At 37.2% G+C, this 19,878-nt stretch overlaps 1 protein-coding gene across 1 annotated transcript in view; it reads right to left on the bottom strand.

The window, feature by feature from the left end:
* Window positions 1-273: 273 nt before the first annotated feature.
* Window positions 274-19,878, bottom strand: part of mrc2 (mannose receptor, C-type 2) — a 45,482-nt gene continuing 25,877 nt past the window's right edge. Inside the window, exons 10-28 of the mRNA XM_073832653.1 lie at window positions 17,365-17,480; window positions 17,110-17,258; window positions 16,774-16,988; window positions 15,090-15,232; window positions 14,552-14,639; window positions 13,562-13,724; window positions 13,255-13,418; window positions 12,820-12,988; window positions 12,537-12,679; window positions 11,511-11,625; window positions 11,065-11,222; window positions 9,485-9,593; window positions 9,152-9,390; window positions 8,907-9,072; window positions 7,786-7,935; window positions 7,581-7,700; window positions 7,306-7,485; window positions 5,335-5,361; window positions 274-4,536 (exon numbers count right to left, since the gene is read on the bottom strand). Coding sequence (XP_073688754.1) covers window positions 4,316-4,536; window positions 5,335-5,361; window positions 7,306-7,485; window positions 7,581-7,700; window positions 7,786-7,935; window positions 8,907-9,072; window positions 9,152-9,390; window positions 9,485-9,593; window positions 11,065-11,222; window positions 11,511-11,625; window positions 12,537-12,679; window positions 12,820-12,988; window positions 13,255-13,418; window positions 13,562-13,724; window positions 14,552-14,639; window positions 15,090-15,232; window positions 16,774-16,988; window positions 17,110-17,258; window positions 17,365-17,480 — 2,835 coding nt within the window. The 3' untranslated portion in view covers window positions 274-4,315. The remainder of the gene's footprint in view (window positions 4,537-5,334; window positions 5,362-7,305; window positions 7,486-7,580; window positions 7,701-7,785; window positions 7,936-8,906; window positions 9,073-9,151; window positions 9,391-9,484; window positions 9,594-11,064; window positions 11,223-11,510; window positions 11,626-12,536; window positions 12,680-12,819; window positions 12,989-13,254; window positions 13,419-13,561; window positions 13,725-14,551; window positions 14,640-15,089; window positions 15,233-16,773; window positions 16,989-17,109; window positions 17,259-17,364; window positions 17,481-19,878) is intronic.

Raw genomic sequence — 19,878 nt, 5'->3', positions numbered from 1 at the left:
ACAAATTTTTGAACGGTAGTGTATATATATTTATAAACCCTGACGAAAACTCAAGGATACATTTCCATCCCGTCCTTCATTATTGATGAGAATATTTAAAAGCAAACTCTGCCCCCTTGCGACACATACTGTTTAGTGCAATTGCTCAAACAGATTTGGAAATCCACATCCCACAAGTATTCATATAAAGTTTCAAAATATCATTCCATTTTATAAATCGCTTAAATGCATAACTCTGGATACTATCAAGGCAATCTTTTTTTTTTCTAGCAGTCACATAGCAAACATATTCTTTATTTTTTTTAAAGCAAATTCATAAAACAAAATATTCAAAACAAACATAAAAAGAACATTTTTCATTGTCTTCACAGGGACTGAAGATGATTCATTTCGTTCTATCATTCAGTCATAAAAAGTGTTTCTCACTTTCTATTTGTTGAGGGCTAAATCAATCTAAAGCTCTCATACAAACTGTTTCACAAATCTGATAATTGCATAAGCGCATGTGCAAATGTCCTGACGGCTGTGTGTGATATCACAGCCTATTTATATGATGAAATCACATGATCTGATGCTCTGTATGATCTTTATGGTTATAGTCAAACATGTCATTTCAAAATGTTGTACTGCATATTACGCTTTACTTCTGATGAAATTAACTGCATGTTCAAGTCCTTTCTTATAACGATATTACAGGCCATCTCATACAAATCTACCGTCATAGATATAACTCAAATACTAAGCAAAAATGAAGTTTTAACAGTAAGCAAGAAAGTTTAAAGTAAAGAATAGTCTATAAGTGCTGAACTGGTGCCACCTACAGTAGCTCTCTGAAAACAGGCTTGCGAGTAAATGTAGTATGGATATATGGAAGCACTGGTTATGGATTATTAGTGGTGTTTGCTAAAACAAGAATGACTATTGTTATTCCTCATACGTAGGGATCTGAACAAACTCCTAAGCCTGAATATTAAACTATTAGACTATCATTGGAACTTGGAGGTAAGCTCTTTTGAGTAAGCAACTGCATAGAAATGCACAAAAACAATACAAAACAAAAAAAAACAACATCATTATGACAAGTTTTGCACTGGCAAATACTACTTTTCTAAAGAATAGTTCAGGCAAAAATGCAAATTTGCTAAAAAAAACGCCCTCAGGCCAACCTGATGTGTTTGTTTCTGCATCGGAACAGATTTGGAGAAATTTGGCTTTCAATCGTCCACTCTTATCATTGGATTCCCTGCAGTGAATGGGTGCCGTCAGAATGAGAGCTGATTAAAACATCACAACAATCCACAAGTAATCCACACGACTCCAGTCCATCAAGTAATGAAACAAATGAAGAACCAAATGAATCATTAGGACAGGTTTAACTTCTAAACTTTTAAAAATCCTCTACTCATAATACTGCTTTAAAAAAAGGTCTTGTTTCTTTCAAACATGCACCTTTTCGCTTCACAATGTGTTAACTCATGGACTGGAGTCGTGTACACTCTTAAAAATAAAGGTGCTTCGTGATGCCATGGAAGAACCTTTTTGTCTAAATGTTTCCTTCACATCTGAAGAACGTTTCTGTTTTACAAAAGGTTCTTTGTGGCAAATAAGGTTCTTCAGATTATAAAAAGGTAAGAAAGAGATGGTTCTTTAGAGAACCTTTGACTGAATGGTTCTTTGTGGAACCAAAAATTCTTATATGTGACCCTGGACCACAAAACCAGTCATAAGGTTAAATTTTACAAAAATGAGATATATACATCACATGAAAGCTCAATAAATAAGCTTTCTATTGATGTATGGTTTGCTAGGATAGGACAATATTTGGTCGAGACACATCTATTTGAAAATCTGAAATCTAAGGGTGCAAAAAATCAAAATACTGAGAAAATCACCTTTAAAGTTGTCCAAATTAAGTTCTTAGCAATGCATATTACTAATCAAAAATTACATTTTGATAGGTTTACAGTAGGAATTTTACAAAAAATCTTCATGGAACATGATCTTTACTTAATTTGCTAATGATTTTTGACATAAAAGAAAAATCAATAATTTTGACCCATACAATGTATTTTTGGCTATTGCTACAAATATACCCCAGCGACTTAAGACTGGTTTTGTGCTCCAGGGTCATATATGGCATCACTTGAAGAACCTTTTAAAGCACCTTTATTTTAAAGAGTGTAGATTACTGTGGATTCTTGTGATGTTTTTATCAGCGTTTTAGACTTTCATTCTGACGGCACCCATTCACTGCAGAGGGTCGATTGGTGGGCAAGTGATGCAATGCTTAATTTCTCCAAATCTGTTCTAATGTTCATCTACATCTTCAAAAGAAGATTGTTCAAAAGAAATCTGAGAAGATTTTGGCCATCGGATTGGATCAAATCTTGAAAATGGTTTGTTCAAAAAGAAAAAAAAGGTTAGATCACAAAATCTAACCTTGATTTTAAAATCCTCAGTTTGTGTTGTTCAATGTTTTAGTAAGTAATACTTCTGATAAAAAAAAGGATAATTCTGATCCCAGCAGAAGGGTGGATTTCAGAAACAAAAATGTAATAAAACTTGTCCAAAAAATACAACATTTTAACATGTAATATATCCCCAATAATATATATAATATATTTAATGTAAAGTTTTTTTTAATCACTGATTGTAAACTACATTGGCACAATCATCAGAGATGGACAAGTCAGAAGTGTTTTTTTTGTGTAAATGCAATGCAAAACTAGAAAGCAAATCACTGGAATTTTTGAAAAAGTGTGTATCTGGATCAGGGTGATCTAATCCAAATTTGCTTTGAAAAACTGGCCCAAAAGTAAAATCCTGGATAGCAAAATATAGAATTTCCAAATCCAGATCAAATTTTTTGAACAACTGGCCCGAGAATGAGATCAATTTTAAACAAATTTTCATTTTTGAGTGAACTATTCTCTTAAGGCAATACACAAAATCTAAATTGTTCCTTAAAATGTTGCGAAATAAATCTATGAAGAACGTAATGGCAACAATCTATGCAACTAAACCCATTTGTAATAACATTTTGACTTGATTTCTTTGGCCAACCTATCCACAGCACTAAAAACGCTCTTAGATCAGCTATTTGTGCAAATATCCAGCAGAGAGCAGTAACGTAACTCCCCTTTCGGTCGCCAGCGCTTCCCATAACTCCTGCTCACCTAACGTCCCATTCCGTAGCAAATCCCACCTCTTACTGTCTCCTTCTCTCTATCTTCTCCTTCCTTAACCCTTGAAAAATTCATTCAACCTTCTCTATTCTCTCTCTCTCTCTCCTGCCTTACCCTCATCGTTCCTGTTTCCTGATTGGTTCCAGATCTGCTTCACTCGCTGACTCGACATTCCGCAGCTGGCCACAGCACCGTTTCACCTCAAGGCCTTGCCAAGAGCCGAAAGAAAAAAAAAAAGGAGGGCAAGAAAATAGGGAAAAGTTAAGAGCTGAAAAGAATGAGAGAAAGTAGAGTTAAAAGAACTTAGTTTAGGTTTCATTCTCTGTACTGTTTGGATTCAGCTTTTACATGAGCTCATCATACCAGCTGAGATCAAGCAGACCGTTACAGTGAGGTCAGACTTCCTGTTGGGCAGCTCTGTGTTCACCATGTGATTAGAGAGAGAGATACTGCGGTGCTTGTGGCAGGCTCATTCTCATGCACTTTCATCTGTCTATTTCTGTCCGTAGCTTTTTTCTTCTGGTTCCGCACCACTGAACCTCAAACATAGCATCGTTTCATTTGATGTGTAATTATTATGATTATCATTTTCAGACTGATCCATGAGAGACCTGAATTCTGACCCAGAGAACAAATTCAGCTGCACAAATTTTGAAAAACAGCAACAAAAAAATCACAAGAAATAAGTCACAGTCTAAAAAAAATACTGTTGTGGTGTTACCTTGTAGTTTGTGGTTGTGCGCTCTCAAGTCAATGTGATTTTTTTTCGGGGGGACATTGTTCCCTTTGGCACTAAAGAATAACTATGACATAAAGGACTTGAAAAAATATGCATAACCGGATAAAAACAAACAAAAAAACAATATTCCACACTAGCCAATCCAAACAGCTTCTCTGAGATGGTGTAATTTGATTGGTTGACAGGCTTAGATGGATGTGAAAGAGTTTTGCCTCTCATTTTGGTTGATCATCTGCTGCGCTCTACACAGCTCTTTCAATGTCTCTGGAAAAATAAACAGAAAAACAAAACCGCAGCTCATTTTTTCTTTAAACGTAAATTCTCTCAGTCAGTTGCTGCCGTAGCAGATTTTTTCCCTAGGTGTTTCGAATCAGTTCGAACATATCCAGCATTATTCGCCCTGTTCGTTTAACTCCATGTCTGAAACGAGAATGTTTTTTTCAGCTTCTTCGGAGGGGTTGGAGTTAGTGCGGCTGTACCGAGCGCTCTCATAGGCGCCCGTGGAGCCGAAGCTCCGCCTACGATACAGATAAATCCCTCCCACCACCAGAGCAATCAGAACGAGCGCTGCAACCAGGACCTGAATTAATACATGGAGATGGTCGACCCCAGCTAGAAGAAAGAGAAAAAAATATATTCAAACAAAACATTTAAAACAAGTTCATTTAAAGAGATAGTTCAGCCAAAATTGAAAATTACCCCATGATTTACACACCCTCAAGTCATCTGAGATGTATATGACTTTCTTCTTTTAGACGAATACAATTGGAGTTATATTTAAAAATGTCCTGGCTCTTCCAAGCTTTATAATGGCAGTGAATGGGTGTTGAGATTTTGAAGCCCAATAAAATGCATCCATACATCATAAAAAGTACTCCACGGGGGGTTAATAAAGTCCTTCTGAAGTGAATCCATGCAATTGTGTTATAAAAATATCCATATTTAAAACCGTAATCTCTAGCTTCCGCTAACTGTCGCACACATGTTTACAAGAGAGTGGCATTACATTGTGTGATATAAGGCTCCGGTGAGAATATGGTAGTCTTTTTTCTTCCAAAATTTTCGTTTTGTACTTCTAACTCATGTTTAGTTTTGCTCTCTCCACTGAGTTTCCATGTTGGTCACTTCTCACCGGAGCTTACACTACTCCTATGTTGTGATGGACGCACTTTATTGGACTATAAAAATCTCAACAGCTATTCACTGCCATTATAAAGCTTGGAGGAGCCATGACATTTTTCAATATAACTTGGATTGTATTAGTCTGAAAGAAGAAAGTCATACACCCAGGATGACTATAGGGTGAGTAAGTCGTGAGGTAATTTTCATTTTTGGGTGAACTATCCTTCAATACATGTTTATCAACTTATTTTGGGTAAATATAAGGTTAAAAAAATGTTTGGAACTTACAGTGAACTACAGGCTCTGCTGTGGCTCCTATTGAAAAAGAGAAGAAAGAGAAAAATTGGGCTTCAAAAGTGAATTATTTTATTGTATATTAAAATTATATTAGGATTTCTCTGAAGTCAACTTCATTTTGTCAATTAGTCAAGGTTTTTTGGACAATTCGCATCATGACCATGGCCAGTTTTCACCTGCTAATTGACCCTTAGAGCAAGACTGTGCTATTCATTTGTTTAGGTTCTATTAATTTTGTTTGTTTTGTCATTTTAATTAGTTCATATATCATTTTTTGTTAGTTTTATAATTTCAGTATAAAATGAGCAACAGTGCTTTGCTGCACTTAAACATGAGCTATGGGTTAGTTTGTTTTGCTTCATCCTTAAATAACAACTTCTTTGCAAAGTTTAGATGACATTGTGAATACACACGTGAATGTTTTATTTAATTTTTGTAGCTTTTACCCTAGTTGTAGACACAAATATATCATATATTTACACATATACATTGCCTTGCGGAAGTATTCATACCCCTTAATTTTCTGCTTTTTTGTTATGTTGCTGCCTTATGTTCAACTGCTTTAAACTACTTTTTTCCACATCAATCCACACTCCATACACCATAATGGCAAAGCAAAAGGCTTTTAACATCTTTTAACATCTTTGCAAATGTATTCCATTGCATAAGTATTCATACCCTTATGGGACCCTTGTAAATGTTACTACACTTTGAGTGAAGCAAACCTGTGGCAAATTCAATCGAATGGGTATGATTTGAAAAGGCACACGTCTTAATACAATGTCTAACAGCTGAAAATGTATATCAGAGCAAAAACCAAGCCCTGAGGTAAAAAAAAAAAACTGCCTGTAGAGCTCAGAGACAGGATTGCATCAAGTCTCACATCTGGGGAAGAGTTCAGAAAAAATGTGCTGCATTGAAGGTTCACAGAAGCATGTAGTCTCCGATACCCTTAATGCGAGAAGTTTGAAAAACCAGGACTCTTCCTAGAGCTGACCTCCTGGCCAAACTGAGCAATTAATGAAGAAGGGTCTTGGTTAGACTGGTGACCAAGACACTGATGGTCACTCTAGTTGAGCTCCATGATCATATATGCAAATGGGAGAAACTTACAGAAGGACAAACATCACTGCAACACTCCACCGATCTGGGCTTTATGGTGCTGTGGTCAAACTCAATCCTCAGTGAAGAAACATGAAAACCCAATAGGAATTTACAACAAAGCACCTAAAGGACACTCAAACTGTGAGAAACAAGATTCTCTGGTCTGATGAACCTCAATTCCAAGCATCATGTTTGAAGGAAACCAGGCACTGCTCATTGCCTGCAGACTACCATCCCATAAGTAAAGTGTGCTGGTAGCAGCCTCATGCTGCGGGGCTGTTTTTTTAGTACCAGGGACTGAGGGACTTGTCAGAGTAGAAGAAAAGCTCAATTAACCAAAATATAGAGATATCCTTAATGAAAACCCAGTCCAGAGCTGGGCAGTAGGTTCAAATTTTAACAGGACAACTCTGTGAATGTCCTTGAGTGGCCCAGCCAGAGCCTGGGCTTGAACCCAGTCAAACATTTCTGGAGAAACCTGAAAATGTCTGCCAGATCCCATTCAAGCTGAAAGAGCTTGAAAGGTAAAGAGGTGAGGTGAAGAATGACAGATAATTGCCAATGGCAGATGTGCAAAACTTGTTGCATCATACCCAAAAAGACTTGAGGCTGTAAAGGTGCTTCAACTAAGTACTGAGTTAAGGGTATGCAATGTACTTATTTTAGCTTTTTAATTTTTAATAAATTTATGAAGTTGTGACAATTTGGATTTTGCTTTGTCATTATGGTGCATAGATTATAGAGTGATGTAAAAAAATGGTAATTTAAAACAGTTTAACATAAGGCTGCAACATAAAACGTGAAAAAAATTAAGGAGTATGAATACTTTCGCAAGGCACTGTATGTGCCCTTCCATACCTCGTGGCCGTTTACAGATGACTCCATGTGTGCGGTTTTTGCAGGACCCAGGCCTCCAGAGGCCCGTGTTGCTCTGAACCCAAAAGCAGCTGTTGGCAGACAGCATGCTCAGATTGGCATCCTGCTGCTCCCAGTTATTGTAGTCCACTACTTGACTGTCAGACCACTCCAGACTGCCCTCTGTGGAATCAAACACATACAAACACGTCTAGATAAAGAAGATCCAAATTCCAGGTCAATAAAGAAAAACAAGTGTTGTCCATTAAACTTCTTGCCTTTAGAGTTAAAGATCATCCCAAGCCAAGCACCGTGAGCCTGTTGTTGAAAACTCTGCATGTGCTCCCATACAAAACTGTTTTCGTTTTCATCTAATATTGACAGCAGTTTAGCACCCGCTGAGAAAGGACAAACAAGATTACTTAAGTTTATTGTGTTCCTGTGCCGATTTAGTTGGATATTTTCCCTGTGTGTGGACATTACCTTTGTTACACATGCGTATGGCCTCGTGTTTAAATTGTAGCTCGTGCAGGATGAACGAGTAGCAGTGATTTCTGAAAGAAACCCAGGACCAGTTACCTACAGGCTGTGGGCATAAACCCGGATACATCCATCTGTGTTCTATCGTTCTCTCTGGCACAAAAAAAAACAGAACAAGCAAAAGGCTATTAGAACACGCCTGCAAAATATGTTCAAAAATAACACTACAGACAGATCCAAACACATAAAGGTTACATCTGAAATGGAAAAGCAGCATGCTGCACTGCATATACTATTGAAGATGAAATAAAATAAATATGAACATTAGAAATGTTATAATAATGTTAAAATTGGATACCAAATTCACTTTTACATTGTGTTTGCATATAAGTGTGTCTTAGCAGTGTGTGGACGCAACCACCCTACAATGATAAAAATACATTTACTCCTTTGTTTATCCCCAAAAAACCTAATCAGTCTCAATTATCAAGCTGTTTTGATTTTTTGAGCAGTGTTTAAGTATTTAAGCGACCCCAATGATGAAATATTTAGCCCCTGGTATGCTAATTTTACCAGGGGAACCCTGTCAAAAGGCGTGTATTTTACTCCCTAGAATGCAATTTTTACCGGGGGACTCCCCTCAAAATGTGATTGGGCTACTTTTGGGCTAGTTTTAAGAAGCAATTGGACAGTTTTGGTTGTGAAAACCTGGCAACCCTGCATCGGATCCACTGAGGCCGCAATTAATTAGTTTTGTTTTTGATGGTAATGTGTCACTGAATAAACAAAAAAAATGGAAGAGAGGGGCGGGGTGAGCAGTAACTCATTATCCTTTAAAGAGACATGCACTGTGAACAGAGCTGTTTTTGACGAAGTACAAAGGGTGTTTTTTTATAAGACCATTGAGGAATTTTAACCAAAGTATGTTACGGACATTTCATGGAGACCCTAAAGAAACACCAACTTGTGGAAAATGAGCATCCGATGTCCCTTTTATGAATGTTATAATAGTATATAAATAATTCTGAAATAAATTTGGTATACACTGAAAATTGCATATTTCAGTCAATGTTGTAGCAAATTCACTGTTCAAGTTGCCCAGCCCTGCTCTAACATTTTCTTACCTGTGTTAATTTCACAGATGGCAGCATTTAATTTTGTATTACAAGCAGCCACAGTCCACTGGCCTTCAATGGTCATGTGACCACATCCATACATTTGATTAGGCTCTCCATCCCGCCAGTCACTGAATGTGAGCTCCTCTTCGCCCAACCACGTGTAGCTCCGAGCCTGGAAACATACAAGAAGCTTTTGCTGAAGCTCTGACACGACAGAAGTAGATACGTACAACACGCACACAATGTCTCACCCCGTCGTTGTGTAGTCCGATCCAGGCGGGTTTGCGGAGCGTGCTGAGGAGGAGGGTGAGGTAGGCGTGCTGCCGAGGATCCCGTACCGTTGCCAGTGTTCCATTAACGGATTCACACAACCCCAGAGCTCCACGCCAATCTAGAGGCTTCCGCAAGATCCGGTACTGCACGCCACCAAATTCTAATGGGCCATCTAATAATGGCGGGAGAGGGTCCACGCCAGGGGGCAAGGAAGGATCTGGAAACACATGCACACAAGATATTTTAGTGGTTCAGGGTATGTAATACAATGCATATTTGTGTGGGCACGTGAATTTGACATATTCCTGTACCTTTATCCTTCATGCAGATGAAGCCGTGTTTCTCTGCATCACACCTGCGAGACGCCCACATGCCCATCATCCGAGGAGGACTACCATGGAGGAGCACTATGCAGTTACCCTAATGGGACACACATATACTCAGATTGATGGGTGGATAATCATAGATAATGTACACAGACACAGTGCCTTGTAAAAAATGGTATTCATACTTCTTCATTATGAAATAATACACTGCATAAGTATTCATACCTCTAACTCAGGACTTACCTAAAGCACCTTTACAGCCTCAAGTATTTTTAGGTATGATGCAACAAGCTTTGCACATCAACATTTGGCAATTATTTGGCAATTATCTGCCATTTTTCTCCTCACCTCCCATGCTCTATCAGCTTGGATAGGGGCTGACAGACATCAGATTTCAGGTTTCTCCAGAAATGTTTGATTGTGTTCAAGCCAAAGCTCTGGCTGGGCCACTCAAGGACATACACAGAGTTGTCTATTAGCCAATCTTGCTGTGTGCTTAGGGTCATTGTCCTGTTGGAAGATGAACCTTCTGCCCAGTCTGGGGCTCTGAATGCTCTGGACTAGGTTTTCATCTCAATATTTTGGTGCATTGAGCTGTTCTTCTATGCTGACGAGTCCCTCAGTCCCTGCCGCTGAAAGACAGCATGATGCTGCTACCAGCACATGGTACTCTGCAGGTGATAAGCAGTGCTTTGTTTCCTTCAAACATGATGCTTGGAATTGAGGTTCATCAGACCAGAGAATCTTGTTTCTCACAACCTGAGAGTCCTTTAGGTGCTTTTTTTGCAAATGCCAAGTGGGTTTTCATGTGTCTTCATTGAAGAGAGGATTGAGTTTGGCAACGCCGCCATAAAGACCGGATTGTTGCAGTGTTGTTTGTCCTTCTGTAAGTTTCTGCCATCTGCATATATGATCATGGAGTTTAACTAGAGTGACCATCAGCTTCTTGGTCACCAGTACAACCAAGCCTCTCTATCAATTGCTCAGTTTGGACAGGAGGCCAGCTCTAGGAAGAGTCCTAGTTGCTCCAAGCCTCTTCCATTATGGATAATAGAGGCTACATGATTCTGTGAATTTTCAATGTAGCAGATTTTTCCCAGAACTCTTCCCAGATCTGTGGCTTGATGCAAGTCTATTTCTGAGCTCTACAGGCAGTTATCTTGACCTCAGGGCTTGGTTTTTGCTCTGATATGCATTTTCAGCTGTTAGACCTTTTCTGAGAGGTGTGTGTCTTTCTAAATCATAACAAATGAATTGGCCACACTCAAAGTGTAGTAACATCAATGCTCCTGAGCTAAATTTCAAGTGTCACAGAAAAGGGTATGAATACTTATGCAATGGAATATTTTTAGTTTTTTATTTCTAATAAATTTGCTAAGGTGTTTCAAACCTGTTTTGTGCTTTGTCATTATGGTGTGTGTAGTGTAGATTGATGTGGGAAAAAAGTCATTTGAAAGCAGTTTAACATAAGGCTGCAACATAAATTGTAAAAAATTAAGGTGTATGAATACTTTTGCAAGGAACTGTTGACAGACAGACAGACAGATAGATAGAAAGATGAATACCGGGCTTTTTAATTGTCTGTTGTCCACTGGTTCTCCAGGGGCCCAGTTAGTGTAGCTAAGAAACCCAGGTTCAAACCACCTGAACTGAGCCTGTGATTCTGAAGTGAGCCCCACCCAAACATGGAAACTACTGTTAGGCAGCAGAGTCACAAGGAATGCTAAAGAGAGAGAAAGAAATAGATCAGATACAGATCTTGTGCTATTTTTATTCACACAAGACAAAACAAATTGAGGGCTGTAAGTGCCACAGACACTGGAGAACTTCAGTCCTAATGTTCATAAAATTTGTCTATGATTCTTTCTTTCTTTCTTTCTTTCTTTCTTTCTTTCTTTCTTTCTTTCTTTCTTTCTTTCTTTCACATTTTTTGTACTTTTTTCTTTTGTGTGAGCTATCAATTTCACATAACCTAGCTTCCCTTCTGTGTGTGTGTATGGGTTTGATTTACCCTGAACTCTGTGGTTTGGCACTGTCACTAGCGTGGCTCTATGTGTCAGACACGTCTTGGAGGCAGATTCCCAAGTGCTACGACTCGACAGCTCCTCTCCAAACACCTTATAACACTGTTAGAATAAGGGAAAAAAACAGAATTCAGAGAAAATGTGCAATGTGAATATTTCTGTAATATTTTTTTTTATATATATACATTTTTCTTTCTAACAATGCGAATGAAAAAAGTCATAAAATTGTAATATCACAAGGATAATTTTCCTTTTTAGATGCCGTTACCAAGCAATCAGATTTTTACACATCCTCCCATCTAAAAAATCTGTCAAATATAGATAACTCTTCATGATCCAATCAATTGCTGACTAAAAAAAGTGGCGCCCTAACATATTTCTCAATGAATATCCCATTTCACATTGAATTATGTCACATTACAAAAGTGAAATGAAATGTGCGACTGTTTCACAATGAGTTTTGGGTAGGCTTTGAAAGACAAACAATTACAATTACTGAAAGTAAATGTAATCTAACTTTTCTTAAAAAAAATATAAGAAGTAAAATACAAAAATTACAGTATATAAAATAGATGAGAATAGAGAAGGTTCAAAAAAATCAGCCAAACTAAATTTGAATGCGAACTGTAGTGGAGAAGAAAAATTTAGTTTCAGCCTTGCAAGTGTAATAACCCAGGTAAAAAAAAGTGCACTTCCATAATTTACTTAAAGTGCTTTATTTTTTAGTGCACTAATTTTGTACTTAATATACTAACAATTATTCTTAATAATTAATCTAAAGAACATCTAAATGTACTAAACTAAACTGAACTAAAATGAGCTTAAAATACGTTCCCTGTTTTAAAAAAATGTATTTAGTTACCACTTCCAGTACACTTGAACCCATCTTTTATACACTAGTGAGTTCAATTTTTAGTGCATGAAAATAGAGCACTTTAAGTACATTATTGAAGCGCACTGATTTTCTCCTGGGAATGTGTAAAAGCAAACATGTTGTGGGAGTAAATTTTCACCTTGTGTAGAAAAGGACTCCAACCCTGTGGGCAGCCAGCAGGTATAAGAGGAGGAGCAGGTGTGGGAGGGATAGTACCCGTCACATTCACCCTCTTACACACATATGGAAGATCAACGTGACACCTCTGGTCTGACCAGTCACCTGAGAGAGCATTAAAGTAATTCAATAAACTCACTGTTGTTGAATCATATCATTGCCCAAAATAACTGAACATTGCACTCATATATTCATATATTACACACATATATTCTGTTCGTAAATGTGTGTTAAACTGATCAAACCTTTTGAGGCGGAGATTTGGACACATTTGGGCTCTTTGCTAATTGGTCGAGGCTGCCCTAGTCCCCAGGACACATAATTGAGCACCGAATGATCAGACCACCGTAATCTGCCATCGTTCTTAAAAGTGTGTAAACCAATCCACCACAGGTCATTTTCTTTGCGGGACATCTGGACACAGTAAACACAATTCCTAGTTAGTTTTGCAAATACATTTCATATAGCATTAAGCCTTAAATGAACCTTTTAATGCAAAATATTCATCTCAAAATAAAGCGGAAAATAGGGGTAAATAAGGTACAGAAGTGTGCCCTTTAAAAAAGTACCACCACAGCTTGTGTACCTTACATTTTTGGGTGAACTTATCCTTTAACTGCTGTTCATTTTAATAGTCATACGCATACTTCTTAGAGGACAGTGTGTGGTTGTGTGCTTACCTTGCGTAAAGTGCTAACCAAAAACTGATTCTCCTTAGGAGAGTGCATGGACACCAGAGAGGCATCGAACCAGGAGCAGATCCTCTGAGCTTGATCCCATGTGGAGCGATGCTCAAACATTTTATACTGGGCCTCTTCAAAATCAACCCACTCTAAACCAGTGTCTACACAGGCAAATGTAGAATAATGTCACATTACCTAGATTCAAAAACATATTCTGCTCACAAACAAACTTGTTAGACTTTTTCTTTTGATAATATTACAGTCTTATAGTCTCAAAGGCAATAAAGAGTGCGCTGCGACAGACCTTCATGGCTCTCAGGTTCTTCTTCCACTTTCCCTTTCGGTATTTTGCAGATCCAGTCTAGCTCAGACTCACAGTGTGACACCAGCCAGTTGGTGTCAGCCATGTTAGCTGCTCCACACTCAGCAGACCCATAATTCCCTCTGCCAAAGTTCTGATAGGACACCTGAAAGAGAGAAAAAAAATAGACTTTGCATGTAAGAATCGCTAACAAAAAGGTACTACGGAGGTACAATGTTACAGAAATGGAAGCAGAAAACAAAACCATGTTACTTTGATATTTGTGATAGTAGTGAAAGATCTTTTTTTATGGCAGTGGTTCTCAACCAGGGGGCCAGGGACCACTAGGGGGCATCGGCATACTTACAAAAGGCCCTCAAGGTTACTTAAAATGATTTAAAATTAGACAAAACAAGCTTTAAACCTTAAAAACTTCATCATGATCTTTTTATCTTGATACAACCCTTCAAAAACTGTTTTTATTTTTGAAGAACCTGGATTATCATGGTCTTAAAAAACCTGATTTTTAAGAAATGAATTGCATTTTTAATAACATATAGCTTCTAAAAGTTTTGGAATTCTCCTGAAAAGTAAGTAATTAAATTATAATTATATAATTACAATACATATTATATAATTATAATACAGTTATTATATTATATATTTTTAATTTAAATTCTGTAACTATAACTATAATAACAATAATAAAGTAGGACTGCCCATAGATTAAAATAAGTTTTGAGCCTTCAAATATTAATTTGAGGGCCTTGGAGTCAAAAGGTTGACAACACCTGCTCTACTGATATCTAGTACAGTGTTTTCCGACTTTCTTTCTTTCTTTCTTTCTTTCTTTCTTTCATTTCTTTATTTATTTTTGGTTTGTTTTTGCCCAGAGCCCCAAGGATAGGGTTCAGAAATGTGTTCCTTATCTTGAACTATTATTAAAATAGGTATATACACATACACCCTGGTCTAGTACAATGAAATACTCACAGCTGATCCGTCACTCCATGTCCAACTGTCACTATTCCTACGGGAAATTCCAATCCACAGCCAGTGCTGCTCATGATCCTCCGCCTCCCTGCCCACACAGCCAATCAGAAGGCAGAGATGTTAGACCCTCACCCTACTATACCTTTAACGTGATGCATTCGAATTGTAAAATATTAACTTATCTTAAACATAACAAATATAACCTCAAAAAATTCTGACTAGGGCAGGGGTGCCCAAACTCGGTTCTGGAGGGTCAGTGTCCTGCAGAGTTTAGCTCCAACCCCAATTAGACACACCTGAACCAGCTAATCAAGCTCTTACTAGGCATGCTAAAAACTTCCAGGCAGGGGTGTTAAGGCAAGTTGGAGCTAAACTATGCAGGACACCGGCCCTCCAGGACTGAGATTGGGCATTTGAGGTAATTGAGTGTGTAAAAGCCAATGAATAAAGGAAATTTTATTCATTTTCACACAAATCATGCCCTCATACATTACAAGCACACACAGTGTTGCTTTAGGGCTGAATTTTAGACACTTACCCAAAGGCCTCATGGAGAATCTGGAAGACATAGGCCTCTTCCTCTGGTGTGCTGAAGCTGGCGAGCTGAGCTCCATGTTTCTGGCAGAACTTGTGAGCTTGAATCCAAGTCAGTCTCTTCTCCAGTGCACCTGCATGAAAGACCTGCAAAAGCACAGCGATGAGCTGACCACACAACCCAATACAGACGAACACACAGACACCACAGCAGGTCTGGCCAAAATCCAAAATGTAAGAATTTGTTTACTTGACTTGAATGGACATAGGATGTTGAATAGGAATGACTAAAGAATTTACTAAATTGTAACTCAAAAAGCAACTTCAGTGAATGTTTGCAGCTTTTGTAATGAGTTGTGTATGAGTCCCTTAATTGTCCTCAGTGTGAAAAGATGGATTTCAAAATTATACAGCCAATTATAGAGCCACAGCTGGAAAGGAGTCAAATATGCAGAAGATGCTGGAAAACCAAAGAATTTGCAGGAGCTGGAGAATTTGTTCTGAAGAACAGCAGGCAGTTGAGCTGCTCCGGACAAACAAGGAACGCATGAACAACTATCACTGAACCAAAAAAACACAGCAGTGGATCATTCAGGTAACAACACAGTATTAAAAATCATTATCATTATTTTGTTTTGTGGACTATATGTAAACATCTATTATGTGAAGTAGCTTATTCATGACAGTACTAAAGAAAAAATCAGAAGCATTTTTATGATCCTTTTTGTTTTGTTAAAATTCTTAACATTTTCATAGATTCTACAACGGGTATGGAAACTTTTGAACAGAACTTTATGTTAAACTAGTGCAGTCTGTTTTCTTTCACCAGTCTATAAAATTAATGTTAAATGATTTAATGTATGAATTATATTTTCTATAGGCGACATTTCCACCATTTTTAGCCAGAAATGTTTATATTGTTAATATAATAAAACTGCACATAATAAAGCAGAAAGTCATGATGTTAATGGTTATAATATCTTAATATTTTCATACCTATTTTCATACCTTAGTCACATTTAGCAGATTAGAGCTGGGGGACAATATAGTTTACATTTTGCAATGATACAAGCACGAATCAAGCCCTTAAACAGATAGTTCACCAAAAAAATGTAAATTCTGTCATTAATCACTCACTCTCATGTCGTTCCAAACCCTTAAGAATTTTTTTCATGCTCAGAACACAAATTAAGATATTTTTGATGAAATCCGAGAGCTTCTGACCTTGCATAGACAGGAATGCGACTGAAAAGCTCTCAGATTTCATCAAAAATATCTTAATTTGTGTTCTGAGCATGAACGAAGGTCTTACAGGTTTGGAACGACAACATGGTGAGTAATTAATGACACAATTTTTAGTTTTTGGGTGAACCATTCCTTTGAGTATATATATATCACCCTAGTATATATATAAAAAAAAATCACTTTATGTAAAGAGCTGGGTGTATAATGTATATACCACTTTATGTGAGTGTACTGTATGTATGCACATAAATCTGGATATAAAATATATTTAACTTTATACATAGAGCTGTGTAATAATATGATTTACATTTTGCAACAATACTTAATACATTTACAAAATTAATTTTAATAAACTTTAAAATGACAGTTCTGCAAATTCAGTTAAAATTAAAAGTTTAAAGGCTTTTTCAATTTTGATTGGCGCACAACTCTGACAGACACACCTTGTAGCACTGGCGGAAAGCATTGGTGCTTTTCCATCCCGAAGGGCATGATCCTGTGAGGGAGGGCGTAGGCTGAGGAACAGGGGGGCTGGGGATGAAAGAGTCCTGATTCTGTTTGCAAATGTATTTGGAGCGGACATTGGCACAGTCCTTCACCTCCCACAGACCCATGGCCTGCCCCGCCACCATCACCACACAACCTCCTTTTTTCTTTGCTGCAACACCACAAGACAAAGGGTTCAGGTTCATCATTAGCATTTTTATGGCTTAGCACCGAATGATAAAAGGGAGTCATATAGACACAAACTACTTAGGTGCACACATGGTGGTCTGTACCTGGCTCGTCTCTGTTCCAGTTGGTGTATGTGAGCTCCTCTCCCGTTATCCAGCGGAACGTGCCAGTGCTGTTATCACTATACAAGCCGAGCCAGAACTTATCGTCGGATCGGCCAAACACCAGGCTGCTCACGAAGGCCTGCTCAAACCTGGAAACACGCACATATGCCTCATAAGTTACTTCATCGATTTCGGGAAAGAGCATTACAAGCTGAATACAAATCCAGTCCATGTTGCTAGGCTTGTGTCCAGTACCTGTTATTAATACTGACGAGTGTGGCATTGTTGCTGGCGCACATTCCTTTTGCATCATTAAAAGTTAGAGATTCTTCTCCAACCTTGAAACAGGAAGGACTGTGCCATCTCCAACCCTGAAAAGATTCACCAGAGGAAGAGAGAAAGAAGTGTGCTGTGTTATAATGGATTATATTATTCTTGCTTGAAAAATTTTTTATTAGTAAAGCTTTCTGAATAGTTCAGGATGTTTTTTAGACTAGCTATTTTTTGCTGAAAGTTATATATATATATATATATATATATATATATATATATATATATATATATATATATATATATATATGTGTGTGTGTGTGTGTGTGTAAATTGGCATTTGAGGGGGGCAAAATCTGGAAAATTTATTTGAAGTATTTTTTTGTTTGTTTTTAAATTTTGTGATTAAATGCATTAGGGCTGGGTTTTTTAAATTTTGCAATAAAATGGTCAGAATTTGAAGACTTTGTTTCATATCAAAAGTAACAAATCATAAGGCTTATTGTGATTTATTGGATGAGAAAATGTTCCGTTCATTAACTGAAAACAGGCTAGACTAATCGATTTTTTGGGATTTAAGGATCAACATAGTTTCGTAAAAATGAAAATCAATTAAAATCAATAAAACAAAAAAACAAAATTTTGCTAAAAGATAAATATATATATATATATATATATATATATAAAATCTGGAAAATTTATTTAAAATATTTTTTTGGTTTTTGTTTTTAAATTTTGTGATTAAATGCATTAGGGCTGGGTTTTGACACATATCTTGCAATTCGATTTGGTTTTGATTCACAAACTTGCAACTCGATTCGATATAGATTATTTTGGATATCATGTACAGTACATGCCATTTTTCCCATGGAAAAAAAAATCTTTCAACTAATGTCAAATATGCAAGAGAGTCAGTTGGTACCAAATTCTATAATATTGAAAGTTAAAACACTTAAATAACTTCACAATTACATAATTATATTTCAATTCGTTGTTTTCAAATATAAATATTTAAATGGTGGCTGTCATAAAAAATTGACTAATTTGTTCAAACATAAACTAAAATTTAGTGAAGAACAATAAAAATCATAATGGATATGTTATATAGTGTATATGTTTAGCAAAATGCTCATATCTAAAGTTAATTTTTCTAGCTGATTGGCATTTTTATTGTCACAAAATATGTGTTTTTTTTTAGGTAAATGTGATGTTATGTGACATTCCTGTTGAAAAAAACAACATATGCTGATTAGGTAGGTTTTGATACTGGGATGCTGGTTTAAGCTGGTCCTTTGCTGGTTTATGCTGGTCCCTGACCAGCTAAGGACCAGCATAAACCAGCTAAAACCATTTTTTTCAACAAGGATATTATGTTTACAAGCTGTCATATTGATGTGAAACACCGATTGAGTGATTACATGAGATCAATATGGATTTCAGTAAGTTGTACTCTTTATTTTAACATAGTTTCAGATGTTTACTCATGTTTTATTTAATTTTTCAACCCAGCCCTAAAATGCATGAACACCAACATAAACCAGTCTGGACTAGCAAGGAATTCATGCTGGCCTAAAAGCTGGCTCTGTCAGTACGTGAATTTGACCTAAATAAATTAGGCAAAACTATTAAATTAATTCAAAATAAATCTCAAACGAAATGACAGGAACAAAACATGCACACACACACACACACACACACACACACACACACACACACACACACACACACACACACACACACGTTGGGTTTACATGTTTTATGGGGACATTCCATAGGCGTAATGGTTTTTATACTGTACAAACCGTACTTTCTATGGCCCTACACCTACCCTACACCTAAACCTAGCCCTCACAGGAGATTGTGCACACTTTTACTTCCTCAAAAAAACTCATTGTGCATGATTTATAAGCCTGTTTCCTCATGGGGACCTGAGAAATGTCCCCACAAGGTCAAAATCTACTGGTATTCCTATCCTTGTGGGGACATTTGGTCCCCACAACGTGATGAATACCAGGTACACACACACACACACACACAAACACACACAATTTAAGGAATGCATCTAAATTACACGTCAGCACTTGGCAAGAGGCAGTAACTTGACCCGTCAGCCGGCTGTCTGCTCTACTGTTTAAGACATTACAGAGAGTCAGATGTGTTCTCTCATTGTCTGACAATGACAAACTCACTAGGACTCCAAATTTAGCAGCCTGTTCCAAAAATGAAGATTAAATTGTTTAAACTACAGTAGTTTTACATCTGCAGAATGGGCTTACAACACAGCGCAATAGCATTAATGCCTTACAAAATTAGTGTCATTTCTAAACCCAAAAATGAGGAAAAAGGGGGGGGGGTTCATAATAATATGCTATGTTTTTTAATCAAAGGTTTTTGATTAATTAACATCACTCTGACAGTGCAAGAGATAAAGTCTGCTGAAAAAAATCCACCAACTCAAACAACCACATGGGTGAATCCCGCAAAAACCTCTCTGGCTTT

The sequence above is a fragment of the Garra rufa genome, chromosome 1 (genome assembly GCF_049309525.1).
Source record: "Garra rufa chromosome 1, GarRuf1.0, whole genome shotgun sequence".
Classification (NCBI taxonomy): Eukaryota; Metazoa; Chordata; class Actinopteri; order Cypriniformes; family Cyprinidae; genus Garra; species Garra rufa.
This window is presented reverse-complemented; position numbering and strand designations above follow the sequence as displayed.